Source organism: Gopherus flavomarginatus, chromosome 4 (assembly GCF_025201925.1).
Source record: "Gopherus flavomarginatus isolate rGopFla2 chromosome 4, rGopFla2.mat.asm, whole genome shotgun sequence".
Classification (NCBI taxonomy): Eukaryota; Metazoa; Chordata; order Testudines; family Testudinidae; genus Gopherus; species Gopherus flavomarginatus.
This window is the reverse complement of record NC_066620.1, coordinates 159,356,486-159,373,490: the sequence shown is the minus strand read 5'-3', so window position 1 is coordinate 159,373,490 and position 17,005 is coordinate 159,356,486. Positions and strand designations below refer to the sequence as shown.

At 43.0% G+C, this 17,005-nt stretch overlaps 1 protein-coding gene across 1 annotated transcript in view; it reads left to right on the top strand.

Annotated features, from left to right (window-relative positions):
* Positions 1–295: 295 nt before the first annotated feature.
* Positions 296–17,005, top strand: part of DDX43 (DEAD-box helicase 43) — a 60,327-nt gene continuing 43,617 nt past the window's right edge. The window contains exons 1-9 of the mRNA XM_050950749.1: positions 296–653; positions 2,143–2,198; positions 4,723–4,855; positions 6,355–6,504; positions 7,117–7,198; positions 11,480–11,636; positions 11,726–11,844; positions 12,175–12,285; positions 14,800–14,941. Of these exons, the coding sequence (XP_050806706.1) occupies positions 296–653; positions 2,143–2,198; positions 4,723–4,855; positions 6,355–6,504; positions 7,117–7,198; positions 11,480–11,636; positions 11,726–11,844; positions 12,175–12,285; positions 14,800–14,941 (1,308 nt within the window). The remainder of the gene's footprint in view (positions 654–2,142; positions 2,199–4,722; positions 4,856–6,354; positions 6,505–7,116; positions 7,199–11,479; positions 11,637–11,725; positions 11,845–12,174; positions 12,286–14,799; positions 14,942–17,005) is intronic.

Below are 17,005 nucleotides of genomic sequence, written 5' to 3'. Positions count from 1 at the left end.
GGCAAACCCCGCAGGAAGGATGCGCAGAGGCGTAGCCACCCCTAAGCTCCGCGCCTCGCAGCCGAGCCCCAGGGCGTGGCCCCCCCCCCGCGGGAATGTCCGTCGTTTTCTGAGGCGAATGGACAATCACTCAGAGGCCCAGGCTAGCCAGCCAATCATTTCGTAGAGGCGAGGTGCTGTGGCCAATCAGAGCGCTTCCCGGCCTAACGCTATTGGGCGGGGTTCTGCACCTGCGTGGCGACGGTTGGAGAGCACGCGTTAGGGAGCGCGAGCCTGACGGGCGGGCGGCGTTACCATGTCGGACTGGGAAGCGGACAGCGACGAGGAGTTCCGCGCCGGGAACCGGCCGCCAGCGCCTCCATTGCTCGAGTGGCAGCCGGCGATAGCCCCCGTCCAGGGCCGGAGGAGCCCAGCGCCCCCGGCGGGCGGCAGAGGGCGAAGCGGAGGCCCCGGGCCCTGCGCTGAGGACCAGGAGAAGACGTCGGCCCGGCGAGGCAGGAGAATGCTGGAGGGTTCGCGGCCTTTCCCCGCACCCCGGGATCCCTGGCTGTCGGGCCCCCTGGAATATCGGCCCCGCGGCCCCCGCAGGGATCGAGGCTTGGGGGTGCCGCTCTGCTTCCACCTGGACAACGCCTTGATCGGGACCATCATCGGTAACTACCGGGCGCTGCCTGGGTGCCTGCCTCTGGCTCTGCTGGGCCCGAGTTGTTCCGCGCGGAGGGGGGGCTATGAGGCGTGCCAGGGTGGTGGGTGACCGGTCTCGTTTGAGTTCTGCGTCGGGGGGGGGGAACAGAGGCAAAGTCAGGGAGCGTGTGAGGGTCTTGTGGGCCCCCTCCCCCCGATTTCTGCATCCCATTTAGCATAGAGGTTTTCAAATTGTGGGGTGTGCCCCTACCCCAAGGGCATGGAGGAACATTGTGGGGGGGCAAGTGGTGCCGGCAGGCGGCTCGGGGCAGGAGTTGCCCCCCTCCCCTCCTGATTCACCTCCCTGAGAGGTGCTGTGCAGAACTGGCTCGGTGTTCCTCTGCGCTCTCACAGTTAGAGATCCTCTGTGCTAAATACAAGATAAAAATCTTGGAAGAGGGAGGCACCTGACCCTGCTTATCCACTCAAGTGTTGCCCTTGGTTGGAGCAGGGGCAGGCAAACACTCCATATGCCCTCCATATATCCAGCCCTGCCAAACGTGCTCAAGGCGCTTAGCTGGCTGCTGAGGTGTTGATGGGGCCTGGCTGGGGTACCTGCTTGGCCTCTTAGATCTCTAGTTGGCCCTTGTCCCTGCTGAGGCAGAGGATCATGCACATTCATCAGTGTCCCTCTCCCTGACGAATGCACAGTAGCCTGGAGAGACCAGGTTGTGTGCACGGCGGCTGCTTGCCTGATTTTCTATTTGATCACCTTGAGGGGACAATTGCTTGCCTGCCTGGCAGGGGTGAAAGTAACTTAGAAGTCTTATTGGTATGAGGGCTTGGTCAGAAGGGGTGGGCTGGGGGTCTGCCTCCCCCAGCCAACCCTTCAGTGGCTCCAGTGGCGATTTAAAGGGCCCCCAGCTCCAGTCGCTGCCAAATTAAATTGCTGGGCCCCAAGGCAGCTGCCCCTTTTGCACACACTCCCCCTTGGTGGCCAGGGGGGCGGGGCCAGTGGTGTTAATGGGCTGTGTATGGGCCTGGTCCTGCAGCCACTTCTTACTGGTATCTCATACTGGCCCACTTTCACTTCTGCGGCATGGGAGGGGTTCACCACAAAAGGCTCACTCAGGTTCTGTTGGCCAGCCCCAGTGGATGTGTGAGTGTGCCTTTTACCTAGAAGAGGGGATGTGGGGACAAAAGTCTTGCTGGCCAGGGAAGGAACCTGAAGTATCTTTCTAGTACCATGATTTCTCAGTGAGTCTTCCCCCCCCGCCCCCCCACACACACTTTCTTTTGTCTTGGTTTTGAATGATCACAAATAATCCATCTATTTTTTTCCTGCTTTTTCAAGCCACGATTTCTTGTTAAATGCTCCTTTTTGAAGAAAGCAAAGGCTTTCTTATTTGACTGTGTAAATAATGATAAAGTAATGATCAACAGTAGTTTATTTCCAACTCTTGGCACAAGTTGGTCTGGTCAGGATTTGTATAATATCTACAGTGCATTTTGTAACAGGTCGGGCTGGAACTAAAATAAGAGAACTTGAGGATTCTTCAGGTTCTAAAATACAGGTAAAGTGCACTACATTTTGTCAAGAGCTTATTGCTCAGTACTCTCTCCAGGACTTGCTACTTCTGCTTCTAAATAGTCTAGTGAGTGCTCCACTGGTACAAGAGATTCTCTCCTTTCATCTGTCATTTCTTTATCTTGAGGTTGCATGTGATGCCTTTACATTTCTTCTTGACCCTATATACATGGGGATTAACTAAACAGAACTAGGATGTGAACATACAGTTTACTTGGGGTGTAAGACAAAAGTTTGGTGATGTAGGGTTTTCTTTTAAAACAAAAAAAAAAATCCAAAAAGCGGTAAGAACATACAATTTTTTCCTTTTTTTTAAAAATGTAACACAAGGGCTCAGAGCCACAAAGATACTTAGGTGCCAGCCTAAGGCCCAGTTTAAAGCACCTAAATGCTAGATTTGGCTCCACTACAGTCCACAGAACTTCTGCCAAATCCTGTAGATGCCTTAACTCACTTGGCACTTAAGTTTTCAGTGTAAAATTTCCCTAGGTGCCTGTGTTTTCATGCTCAGGGCATGCATACTGCTGCCTCCTTCTAGATATCTGGATGCCTGTCTCCCACTGAAGCCCCAGAGTGATTCAGATAGGCATTCAGCCTAAGCTGAGTGCAGGGCCATATCCAGTAAGCATGCTCAGAGGCTGCCTACTGGATCAGATTCCATTCAAAATCTGTTGGGGAGAGGGAATAGAAGGTAGTGGTGCCCACCTTATAACTTTTATTCCGGTGGTTAGAGCAGTTGGCTGGAAAGTGGACGGCAAAGGTTTAGTTCTTCCGTCTCTGCTAAAGGTGGAGAAAGGAGTTGAACAGGGGTCTGCGACCTCTCAGGGAAGCTCAAACCACTGAGCCTTGGGATATGCTAATGTGAGGCTTACTGGAGCTGTTTCTCTATGGATAAATAACAAAAGTGCTTGGAGCAAGGGGACTGGACTCTAGGTCTTCCACTTTCCAAATGTGTGCTCCAACCACCAGACTACAGAGTCATTCCATTTTTCTCTCCCTCACCCAATGGCTGTTCCACTGTGGATAAAAAGTTAAATAGACATTGAACCAGAGAGTAAGAATGACTCTGTTGGCTGGTAGTTAGGGCACCAACCTGGGAAGTGGAAGACTCTGGATACAGTCACTCATTATCCTGTTTTTGTGTATGGCGCAAGGCAGGCACCTATGCTTGATCTACATACTTCAGTATAATTATGTCACTCGGTTGTGAAAAATCCACATCCCTGAGCAATGTAGTTGTACCGGTCTTAATCCCCTTGCCCCCTGTAGACAGAACAGTGTTGGCGGGAGAGCTTCTCCCACTCACATGCCTACTGTCTTTTGTGGAAATGGCATTATTAAGCCAGAGGGAGAGTTCTCTGAGAGAGTTTGAGTGTAGGTACATGCACAAGTAGGTCAATGTAAGCTGTCTGCATTGATTTAACAGTGTAGCGTAACAGCGTAGACCAGGTTATAGGTATACCTGCAGCTGAGGCTGCAGGGCAGTTATACCGACCTAACCCCGATGTAGACATATCCTTAAATCAGTGGTTCCCAAACTTTAACATCCTGTGAACCCCTTTCACTAAAATGTCAAGTCTCATGAACCCCCTCCTAAAAATGAGTATTTCCAAGAATTTTCTTCTTTACCTGAGTATAAATTATAAAAGCAGTGATCTTGGAAATATAAAATATGTTTTTATGACATGCTTATTACATACTATTTATCATTACAGTATTTGTATTACATTATGAAAATGGCAACACTCTTCCAAAATCTTACTTTCGTAGCTTGTATCACTTTGAATAAGCATAAGACAAGGCTCCTGTGTTTCATCAAGGAGTATCAGATGTGAAACAGCATGAAGGTATTTAAGAAGCCAACTCAAATTCTTCTTCCTACATGAGCATTCAGGTCTTGAGCAGTCCAGACAAACAACGCACATTACAACAAAGATTAAACTTGTTTTTCATAATATACTAGCTGCCTGTTTAATTTTAAACAGCAAAAAATATCCACCTCCCTTTCCTTTTTCATTTATAGGGAGTCTTGAAGTTTAAATCTCAGTGTGATAGATATGCTTGCTTTGATCTGCTTGGCTCTTGGAAGTCCAGGGACTCCGGGCTGCTGGCCTGGTGCTGCCCAGGGTTCCTAGGGACAGCTCTGTCCACCATTAGGGAATTTTTTTCCCGAGAACCCTGTGTAACAATTCACGAACCCCAGCTTGGGAACCACTGCCTTAAGCGTATACATGCTCTTAGGTGTTTAGCTCTCCCTATTCATTGTATAGGGAAGCTGATGCACTTAACTGTGGCTTTGTGGATTGCAGTGTTCTTGTGACTTTTCTAGATGATCAAAAATTAGACATTAAGATGTCTAAGTCCTTCTGGATAGCACACCGTAGGGCCTATGTTAGGCAGAGAAATGATGAGACTGCATAAAGAAAAAATCAAGGAGTGGGATACCTGTGTATATTCTAGTATATTAAATTTGTACTATATAAAAATTTAATTAGGCTTTCTACATTTAGATTATAAGAGGAACGTATGAAGCTGAAGTAAAGATTTTTGGCAGTAATGATACACAGAACAAAGCCAAAATATTGATCGATGATCTTGTTAAGAGGTATGGCCAATATTACCCCAGAGACTGGACTGAGAAAGGTAAGAAATTTACTGTGGGGGAATTGTTGGGTCTTTGACTCGTGTTCTCTTACAACATTTGACTTGTACTTAACATTTTGACATGTACAATATGCCTCTGTATATATGCTGTACCACAGAGAGAGAACTTTGTCAAAAAACAGTTAAAATTGCTTCAGGAGAGTACCACATACAAATCCTTAAACAAAGAAATAGAAGATACGTTTACCACTTGCACTGACAGACTTAGTGTCCCTCTTTAAAGACATCCCATATGCCTCCAAATGTGTCAAAACAATATACATCCTATTACTCACTGTATTGAACTACAGCTCTGATTCAACATACCCTATAATTTGCCTGTTCACTGATGCTTAACAGAAATGTATTTTTCCCATGAAGAGAGTAAGAGATCTGTTAAGTTTCCACATAATAAAGTGTGGAATGTAATGGGTATTACTGTATATGTTGTAGGGATCCATAAGCAATGGCTACATTTTCTGTTCTAACATTTTGCTTATGTTGTCTGTTATTATTTGTTTGGTCTATTTATATTGAAAGCCCTTTGGGACAAGGACCATGTATGTCTTCAGACCTGGACTAAGGCACTAAAAGGGAAGAAAGGAATTAAACTCAGAACTGAGAGTTAGGTTCCACATTTCCAAGAGAGGAGAAATGGAGCATGGAGTGTACCACTGTGGTAGGAGGGGCGGCTGTGAGATGCCTAGCATGGTGGTCTAGCAGGTATCTTTGAGGAAGGAACAAAGCTGCAGCCAAGAATACTCAATAGTGGATATCTTAATATATTTTTCTGAACGTATCATAGCTAAGGGGGAACTGAAAGCTGTTGTTTAGATGCACAAACAGACCAGAGCAGCATGAGAGTGAGGCACACCACTACCTTTCCTCCTATGCTGTCCTAGTTTATCATTGGGACTCACTCCATGACTGTCATCGTATGTAGTATGTATTGCCTTTGTGCCATGGTTAAATCTGCTTTCTGGGAGATCCTAATTTAATGAATCTCTTTTAAATGTACTGTACTATCTGTGCATTTGGTGTGTATGTTTTAACCGTTACATTATCATCTTGTGCTGTAGAAATATCCCTTCTCTCCTTACAGTTGTTGAAAACTTTCTGCTTGATCTTTGGGGCTCTGAGAATTTACCTCTCATTTTCCCCCAGTTTACACCCAGTCCCTGAAGAACCCATATCACAGCAAGCCTTCCTTCTAGTTGAGAGAGCTGATTGGAGTTCTCTTTGGAACCTGTCATTACTACTCCTAAGTAGCCAGAAATTGCTGAAAGCGCTCTTTATTCTCTCCTTTTCCCAACAACGCATCCACACAGTTTTTTGTAGATCTTTCTGGTCTATAATAAGATTGGATCGGAAGATCAAACCAGGCCTCTAACGATAAGCCCCAAGAAAGAAATTTCTGTTTAAACATAACATCTCTTCAGAATTCAAATGGAAAAGGTTTTGTTTGTTAAAAATAAAGCAAAGCTACTGTTTCCCAACAGGTTCCCTTCAACACAAGGATTTTGGCACTAGTTATTCCACTGAAAGTCTTCGTGATCTTGTCAAGTCTGGAAATGTCCCACAGAAATCAGTGATTAACTGGGCATCTCTTCGAGAAAATAAAGCTAAATATGAAGCTATGAAGTGGGCAGGTTAGTATACAGGCTTTGAAAAAGTGTGGTGTGCTAGTCTTGAATATAAAGTCTTGATAGCCTGTTGCAGATTTTTAAAATGCAGAATAGAACATTTTTAGATCAAAGTCTGTCTGTGTTGAAATGAATGTGTATTTTTCATTGTCTGAATTATTACTTCCAAGTAGACTCTTACTTTTTTTAGATTCAATTAAATATGACTGCTTAGGCATTGTAATTTTCTAAAGTATAACTGTCTGCATCATATGATCTCTGTTAGAAAAATAATTCCAGTTAGCTTAGACTGAAAATTTGGTGATGTGGATTATTTAGCAAATACTTAAAAAATATTGGGTTTTATCTCTTCTTCAGCTTTAGTTGTTTATATGCTTCTGACAAGGAATCTTCACACTGCTTATAGTAATTTTTTTACTAGGGAATGATGTGACGATTCACAATGTTGTGTTGGTTTGGGGCTCTTCCTCCTTAAATCCTGATCATAATTTTGGTAGGCTTCTACCAGTAACGGTTTCTGTTTTAACCTATATGTTGTAATTCTGAATAAGCACATCTCACACCAATTTGGAAAATTTTTAATTTTTAATAGCTTGCTTTTTTTCCTAATTGTTTAAGATTTGCCTCCAATTGAGAGAAACTTTTACAAAGAATCACAAAAGACTGCTTCCATGCCACAAGAAGAAGTGGCGAAGTGGCGGTAAGATTTTTGTATAAGTAACTGCTTGTTCTGGAATGGTAAATTCTTTTATTGTAACATGGGAGTTGTTTAAAATTTTCTTTATATTAACAGTTTTGTAGATTTTTATTTGGGCTGGAGTCAGGGTGGATTGATTTTTTTTTTAAATCAAAGCAATTTAAATCACTGATTTTCATCATGATTTAAATCAGCAGGCAAGAATCTTTGATTTAAATATCAGTTTTCATTATATTTTTGCATAGTTTGTGTGCATCAGTTACACCTCTACCCTGATATAACATGGTCCTTGGGAGACAAAATCTCAGTGCGTTATAGGTGAGATTGCGTTATATCAAACTTGCTTTACCCCCCCCCCCCCGGTTCCCTGACTGCCCCCTCCAGAGACCCCTGTCCCTAATCACCCCCTGGACCCCACCCTCTCCCCAGGAGCGGTGCCAGAGTTTCTGGCGCCCTAGGCAGAATTTGGAGGGCTGTGTTTTGTGCGCTCCCCACGGGGCACGCGGGAGCTTCCTGTTCCGCTCCCATCGTGCCGCCGAAGAAGGACCCTACGCCGAAATGCTGCAGGCGGCAGTCATTGAGCTGCTCAATTGCCTGCCGCTGTTTTCCGCAGCACATTGGCAGAAGGTCCTTCTTTGGCAGGGCGACAGGAGCGGAACCGGAAGCTCCCATGCAGCCCGTGGGGAGCGCACAAAATGCCCCCCCCCCCGAATCCTGATGCCCTAGGCAACCACCTAGAGTCATCTAATGGAAGTGCCGGCCTTGCCTCGACCCAACCCCCCTGTTTCCTGACTGCTTCAACCCCTATCCACCCTGCCCACCCCTTGACAGGCACTCACTGGCAGCAGTGGGAAGCAGAGCAGCCCGGCCCTAGTCTGCTCCACTCCAACAGCTCCCAGCGCCATGGTGCTTTGCTTCCTGCTGTCGGTGAGTGCGGGGAGGTTGGGGTAAGGATTCCTTCCCCCCCACCACACTCACATGCCGCAGGAAGCGGAGCAATGTGACCCAAGCCCATTGCGCTTTCCTTGTCCCGGCCCCAGCTGTGTTGCTGGGGAAAGGTCCTGCACTCACCTGCGGCAGGAAGCGGAGCGCCACGGCTGGGCGCTGGTGGAGTGGAGCTGGCTGCGGCTGGGCTGCTCCGCTTCCTGCCGCTGCCAGTGAGTGCGAGGAGGTTGGGGAAAGGACGTCCTCTGCACTCACCAGCAGTGGAAAGCGAAGCGATGTGGCCCCAGCCCGCTCCACTCTGCCAGCTCCCAGCCACAGCGCTCTGCTTCCCACCACAGGTGAGTGCGGGGAGGTTGGGGAAAGGACGCCTCCTGTACTCACCTGTGGTGGGAAGCAGAGCGCTGTGGCTGGGAGGTGGTGGAGTGGAGCGGGCTGGGGCTGGGCTGCTCTGCTTCCACCGCTCCTGGTGAGTGTGGGGGGCTCCCTTCCCCCAAGTCCCCTCCCCTGAGTGACACTGCTGGGGCTGGGGTGAGGGAAGCAGAGCTGGCTGCTTCTGGCCCCCCACTAATCCCGTGGGCCACTCTGGTACTGCAGGCCCCCCAAAAGTGCTCTCCCACAGCTCCTGCCCCCCAGACCCTGGTGCAGGGAGTCCCTGACTGCCCCCGAGACCCTCTGCCCCTTATTGAACCCCTCGGCCCCAGCCTGGCCCGGCACCCTTAACATGCTGCTCAGAGCAGCATGTCAGAGCTTTACTGCCTTGTATGCGAACCCACCTTATATCGGATCACATTATATTGAGGTAGAGGTGTATTTTCATGAAGAAAGATTGGTTCTCATTGTTTGGTAACCATTAAATTATATTTTTGCTAAGTTTCGTGCAGCTTTTTGCTAACCATGATGAAACAGTATATCCGTATGCACTTAAGCAATTATATAGCTTATCTTATATTTATTCAGATTCTTGATTTTTACACTTATGTTGGACAATGATAAATGATGCAGTTTTTATTTACTGGATTAATTTTTTGCTTGTGATTGTGTCAAACTCTATTTGGCTGGAAATTATTATTCATTTAAAATGCACAAAAACAAATTTTTTTTATTCAATAAAACTACCTTAAATGTACTGGATACGTGAGAAAAAAGTTCATCAAGACGCTTTGCATTTAAACTCATTAATTAAGCCAAAGTATTATCTGTAGTTAGTGAATTGAACTAATTGTCTCTGATCACCAGGTCCTTCAGAATTTTTAAGGTTAGCAGATCTCATTCTCTCACACATAGCTTTTATTTGTAGATTGGAAGACAAAAACAAACTTCCCTGTTTTTCAACTCCCAGTTGGGTTCTTTACTTAGCTCATTGAACTGAACTGGACTGAAATTAAGAAATCTGTCTCCCATGCAGAAGAAGTTACTACTATCAAAAGCTGGTTTAGCACTTCAGCAAGCTCTGGAGGCAAGTGCTTAGCAAGTGCCTTCCACCAGTCATGGGTTTGATTTTTTTTAAAACTTGGCAGCAAATGAACTGCTTAAAATTTTTTGTTTAGTTTAAATTATTTTAATACATCGTAACAAATTTAGGCCTTAACATAGGTTGTCAATTACAATTTTAATTTTAAATAGATTTTTAATTTAAAAAAACCCTTATTTAATTTAAATTTTAAAAATATTTAATTTTTTCAGATTAAATCATTGATTTTTATTGAACATGGGTTGAGCATTATGCAAGCAGACATTGCTTTCTCAAGATGGTAGCAAATGGTGGCCATAATCTCTGTAAAAGGCAAATGGCCACAGTCTTTTTTTCTTTTCTTCTTTAATGTCAGAATCTCTCCTTTTGTATTACAAAAAGATGGTATTGGAGGTGTAGTTGGTGCACAAAACCCTTCAGTGTGTCTGCCTACTGGAACTGAGCATATTGTGAGATTGGAGTTTAATTCCTTCAAGCTATAATCTTCTGAACATTGTGTCCATCTTAAATGCCTCCTGAACTCCCCATTTTTTTTCATCGAAGCCTTACTCAAACATCTTCTAAGTAGTTAGAACTTTGATTCACTGCCATCCTACCCTGTCCTTGCCAGTAGATCCTGTTAAGTCCCAACCTGGTTAATCACTAAGTTCCAGTCACTTTGAATCAAGTACACAGAACATCCTACTTTTCAATCACCTCATGTTGACGCTAGTATTCTCTATCTAGTAGCGGTAATAGATTTTACCACCCTGCTTGCTGCTCTGGCTGCTATAATTTTTCCATGTGTGCTGCCCCAGCAGCTTTATCAGTGTCTCTAACATACGTCTAACATGTGTGTCTCTGTTGGGAAATATAACCTGTAATCTAAACTGGGATTCTAGTTATTGTCTTTTGGAGGTATGTGCGCATGCTTCTACTTGCCAATTTTCCATGCTGTATGGAACTTTTCATAGGATCAGAAAAGAGAATGTATGGGACAACAGCTATGGGCGAGTAAAAATATTGTGTAGTATTTCCTCTTCGCCCTTCCCATCTTCTGTATGCTTATCCATAATTAATATTTCTGTAATTTTGTTCATTACCTTTTTAAATAAGTATAACTGAGGGAAAGGGGGAGATTGAAAAGTCTTTTCTCTTCCTCCTCCCTGGCTGAAGCAAAGATATTGGTTGAATGGAATCTTGTATTTAGGCTGGGAAGAGAAGAAAAAACTAAGACAAACCATTGCTACATATTTCTTTAAAAAATAGTCCCTTTAAATATCTCAGTGCTTGAGTGTGCTGTAAAGCATGTTGAAGTAGGTTGCAGATCCTTAGAAACTGTAGACCTTTCTGTTTGTTAATATGGCATAGGTGGTTCTATTATTCTTTTGTTTTACTCTAACCTTGTGACCTTTGTGGTTGTTTTGTTCATATGGAGTGCTATGGACCCACACTGTCACAATCCCTATTCAGGTGAAGGCCTAGATAGGATGCCATTTAAAACTAGTCAGTGGACTTTTGGATTGCAATAGGACATGAAAATTCTCAGCAAATGTATAGTTAATTCAAGTAGAGTGCAGTCAAGGTCAGATGTATGACCAGGGTGCATAGTCATATCCATTTAGAGTATCTAAAAGTGAAAGTGAGAACTGAAGGATGTGGAAAGGTGTTTCCACATCCTTCAGTTCTCACTTTCACTTTTAGATACTCTAAATGGATATGACTTTGTGAACATAAGAGTGGTCATGGCTCTCTCTTTCCCACGAAATCTGTACTCATTTCTTACAGACTGCACGGTTTTTCTTAATTTCTAGAAAATTTTTTTGTTTCGATTTTAAAATTATTTGATTTTTCAAGCTACTACATTAATATTTTTAAATTTTATACAGAAAAGAAAATAATAATATCATTTGCCATGACTTGAAAGAAGGTGAGAAGCGCCATGTTCCCAATCCTGTTTGTAAATTTGAAGATGCATTTCAATATTATCCTGATGTTATGGCAAATATCAGAAAAGTTGGCTTTGAGAATCCTACGCCAATTCAGGTACTGTGTGGTATCAGTTCTGGCAAGTTTCATATTTTAAAGAGAAATTTGCAGTCCATATGTTTAGCACTTATATTGCTTTGTTTCAGTCACAGGCTTGGCCAATCATACTTCAAGGAATTGATCTCATTGGTATAGCACAGACTGGTACTGGGAAAACATTAGCTTATTTAATGCCTGGATTCATTCATTTGGATTCACAACCAATGTAAGGGCTTGATGGAGTGAAAGTTTTTGAGTTTTGTATTGCCTTGCTAAGTTTTTGTTTTGTTTGTTTAACTCTAAATTTGCATTAAAACAAAACTTGAGAAACAGTTAATTTTAGAACTACTGATTGCACTCTACTAGTTTAAGAAACTGGTAGCCCTGATCTGTCTGAATAACACAACGTGGCAGTATATTGAGAAACTCTAGAGCAATATTACATTAAAACATTTTAATATCTAATGTGGGTGTACTCAATATCGTGTTTTTCTGTAGCCTAATAGAACTACTGTATAAAGCATTTTTTAAAAATTTGTTTAATTCTTTCTTAAAGCCCAAGAGATCAGCGTGGTGGGCCAGGTATGTTGGTCCTCGCTCCCACTCGAGAACTAGCTCTTCAGGTGGAGGCAGAGTGCTCAAAGTATACATACAAAGGAATTAAAAGGTAATCTTTATTCTGCCAGCATTTGTGTCTTTAATATTAAGAAGCTGGTGAGAAGTCTTGTATTACAGCAAGTCCTGTCACTAAAATGCTAAAGCATTATAACAAATACAAAAAAATTGAATTATTCTGTAGCCTTCAATATATCTAGTATTCTATTAGTTCTGTCAATAGAAGGCAGCATACGTGTTGTCCACCTTGTTTGGGCCATAGATTGCCTTCTATGATGAGATAACTGTTCCTGTGGGAAAAGGGGCGGATGTGATATACCTTGACTTAAGCAAAGCTTTTGATACATTCTTTAACTTGCTGGCAAGAATACTGTGGGAGAAGGATAGATTGAATGAATGGACTATAAGGCAGATAGAAAGCTGGCTCGATCATCAGGCTCAACGGGTAGTGATCAACAGCTTGATGTCTAGTTGGCAGCCGGTATCAAGTGGAGTGCCCCAGGGATCGGTCCTGGGACTGGTTTTGTTCAACATCTTCATTAATGATCTGGATGATGGGATGGATTGCACCCTCAGCAAGTCCACAAATGACACTAAGCTGGGGGAAGATGTGGATATGCTGGAGGGCAAGGATAGGATCCAGCGTGACCTAGACAAATTGGAGGATTGGGCCAAAAGAAATCTAATCAAGTGCAGAGTCCTGCACTTAGGACAGAAGAATCCTGTGCACTGTTACAGGTTGGGGATCAACTGGCTAAGCGGCAGTTCTGCAGAAAAGGACCTAGGGATTACAGTGGACGAGAAGCAGAATATGAGTCACAGTGTGCCCTTGTTGCCAAGAAAGCCAGCGGCATATTGGGCTACATTAGTAGGAGCATTGCCAGCAGATTGAAGAAAGTGATTATTCCCCTTTATTTGGCACTGGTGAGGCCACATCTGGAGAATTGCATCCAGTTTTGGGCCCCCTACTACAGAAAGAATGTGGACCAATTGGAGAGAGTCCAACAGAGGGCAATGAAAATGATTAGGGGAATGGGGCACATACCTTATGTGGAGGAGCTGAGGGAACTGGGCTTCATTAGTCTGTAGAAAAGAAGAGTGAGTGTGGGGGGATTGATAGCAGCCTTCAACTACCTGAACAGGGGTTCCAAAGAGAATGGAGCTGGGCTGTTCTCAGTGGTGGCAGATGACAGGACAAGGAGCTATGGTCTCAAATCGCAGTGCGGAAGGTCTAGGTTGGGCATTAAGAAATCCTATTACACTAGGAGGAGGAGGATGCACTGGAATGAGTTACCTAGGGAGGTGGTGGAATCTCCGTCTTTAGAGGTTTTTAAGGCCTGGCTTGACACAGCCCTGGCTGGGATGATTTAATTGGTGTTGGTCCTGCTTTGAACAGGGGGTTGGACTAGATGACCTCCTGAGGTCTCTTCCAACCCTAATCTTCTATGATTCTGTGTCTGCCATATTCTTCATTATGAAGTCACTAAATAGGATTACTTGTCTTTTCCTCTGGGTTCCCTTTCAGTACTTGGTCAATAGTTGAGCTTTCCATTGACTGAACCTCTTTCTCCTGTGTATTCTAAAGGCAAGATATTTTGTTGGTGGTGTAAAGTCTAAAGAGGTCCTTAATTTGTACCTTTTTATATTTACAGCTTTTCCTTCTGGCTTGGGTCTTTGAGGCCATTTTTCCATCTTTCTTACTTTTCTGCCTTTATCCAGACTGTGGCTTCAGATTGATCTCTGTTATTCTCTCTTGACCGCCTTTGTACCTCTTAGTAGTTCTAAATTGACATCCAGTCTGCACCACCTGTTCCTCCAGAGGTGAAACAAAATTATAATTATTTCATTTATTCTTCACGAAATTCTCTTTTTAAAATAGGATACTGTGCATGTTCCACATTCTGTCAGTAGTTTGTCTTCATTGCAGTTTACTTCAGAATTTCTTCTCACATGTTGAAATGTGTGAATGCTAAGGTGCTGTGGTACCTGAATAATTCCAATTCCCTTGTTCACTGCTAGATTAATTTTTTAAACATTATGTATTTCCTTCTCTGATAATGCTTCTATGTGCTGTAATAGGTGGTCACGTAACTTGTGCTCAGACCTAAAATCCCTTTTCATACCTACTCCGTGGTCTTTTGTCATTAGATTGGCATCCCGCTACCTGTTTGTAACTTTAGATAGCTTCTCTGTCTGCCTGTCTGGATGTGAGTTGAGAAACTAAAGCAGCACATTCAGTGACAAATTGTTTGGGATGTGGTTTAATGTAGTCAACTTCTCAGTGACAATTTTATTGTTAAAATATGTGTCCTGCTTAGTGTATCTGAACTTAAACACATTAGTTGTGGCAGATAATGTAAAATAACGTTCATATAAAGTAGAAAATTTAAATAAATCATTTGTGCTTTATCTCTTCTGTGACTATAATCTTTCCTTTTGATAGCTTAATACAAAACATACTCTTTAAATATTATGGGGCGATGTGATGGTATTGTTTTCAATTTTGAAAGATTGATTTTTAATTGAACTATACTCCTCAACTTCTGGAAAACTTTTATTTTTTTAGTATTTGCATATATGGTGGTGGGGATCGAAAAGGACAGATCAAGATGATTACCAAAGGTGTGGATATTGTTATTGCTACTCCTGGTAGACTGAATGACCTTCAAATGAACAACTTCATAAATCTGAAGAGCATAACATACTTGGCAAGTAGTCAGCATTAAAAAGTAATACACTTATTGGGGTGGAGGTGGATTAATCTGAACCAAATCTTTGTTTGTTTTTTAATGAATTAAATAATGTTAATTGAAATGAGATTTTTAAGGCTAAAATCTGGAAATCTTAGTACTGTTAACTGCGTATCTCTACTGAAGACACTGAACACCACCCTGAGAAAACTAGACTCCTGGTACATGTAATCAGTTTTCTTAAAATGGAAAATAGCTTGTGGCCCATGTTTCTAAAGGTCACTTGAAAAAAAAACTTTAGATAGCTATTGTGATGCTAATAGTATCATGTACTGAAAACCTTAAGTCTTTCTGGTCATTTTTTTACAAATAGTGAGCTAACAGTCTGACTTCAGGACATAAAAAAGTTAAGTAAGAAATGTGTTAGATTACTTAAGTGCATAATGTCCTTATTACCCTTTATTTTGGTTCACTCATCTTTTTAATACTATAGGTCAGTGGTTCTCAACCTATTTACTGCTATGGGCTGCATATGCAACTCTCTGTTATGTGGGCCGCATCCACACAATACATATACTACCTGTATGGCCCTGAAGATGTCACATGGGCCACAGCTGTGTGCTGATTGGGCCGCAGGTTGATAACCACTGCTATAGGTATTCTGTTCTCTCATGTTTACAAATTGTCAGTGACCTTTTAACCCGTAAGACACTGGTTAATCACTAGGGATAACAGTTTAAACTGTCCCTTTCCCAGGTGAAACCTATGAAATACTTTAATGAATAAACTAGGACTGTTAAGAAGATCCAGTCCTGAGCAGCTGGTAAAGTATCATAGCATGCCTCCCTTGATGCCAGTACCTGCCTATATTCCAGGTTTAGAAATAATAGTGGACTTGCAGACTCCAACTATGGAATGATGGTAATAGACAGCAAAGAGAGAGATGAGCATCACCAGGATTTTGACCAACTGAGAGAGAGAATAGTAGTGGAACTAGAGAGTAGCCTTATTTGATTGCAAAATAGGAATGAAGGCGCCTGCTTAGGGGAAGAGAAGTCGTCCTGGAGAAGTGTTTTCTTTACTACAGAAAGAAAAGAAAAAAAATTGCTAGTTTTTAGTGCACTAACAGCTAAATATTGTATTTAGCCTCGTGCACTTTCACTGTCCTTAGAAAATAAATGATATGGTGCTGGCTAGAAATAGAACACAAGTCTATAATTGCTGAAAATAATTTGATAATTATGTTGCATGTTAATCAAAAGGCCTTAACCATCATCTTTCTGAATCACATACAAAAGGAGAAAATGGTTCTCATTGAACTTCAGTCCAGACACTTAGGTGTAAAGTTCCACTTTTCCAGTAGATGGGAGACATGCACAGAGGACTGAATTCTGAAAGTGGTCAACTATTTTAGGTACTTGTAGACTGACTTTTTTTTCCCCAGAAGTGTTGCACACCCTCTACTCCAGTCCATAAGTATCTAAAATTGGACCCAAAACTGAGATCATGCTTTAAAAATTGAACTTGTGTATTTGTCCCCTCCTCTTTCCCCCTTCCTCCCCCCCGCAATATGTAAGAGGCTCTCTGCTTCCCAGAGCTCAGTTGTGTCTTCAGCAGGCAGAGAACACAATACCTTTGCTGGAGAGAAGATCAGAGAGAATTGAACTTCAGATTCCCATCATTCTTTTGTATGTAGCTACGCACACAGTTTCCATATAAGATGCCGAAGAACTTGTGAATCTTCTTTCAAATACACTGGACTGTCTACTTCCTGGCCCTGCTGCAGATCTCTGCTTTGTGCTCATCCTCTCTAGCACAGTAAAGGAACCTGAGATAGGAAATGGTAAGAAGAAAACAGAAAACTCTCTCCATAAAACACACAGCGCTGTCCACTTCAGCATAGTGCACAAGATGGATCAGCACCTCCAGATGGATCAGATGTGCGCAAAATGAATTAACACCACCCTCTCTGCACAGCCACATCTACTTTTGGTTGCTCTACAGCCTAGATCCAGCTCAATTCTTCTTTAGTAATCCAGCCGTCCCAATTAGCCTTCCGCGTTCTTCATGTCTTTAATGGAA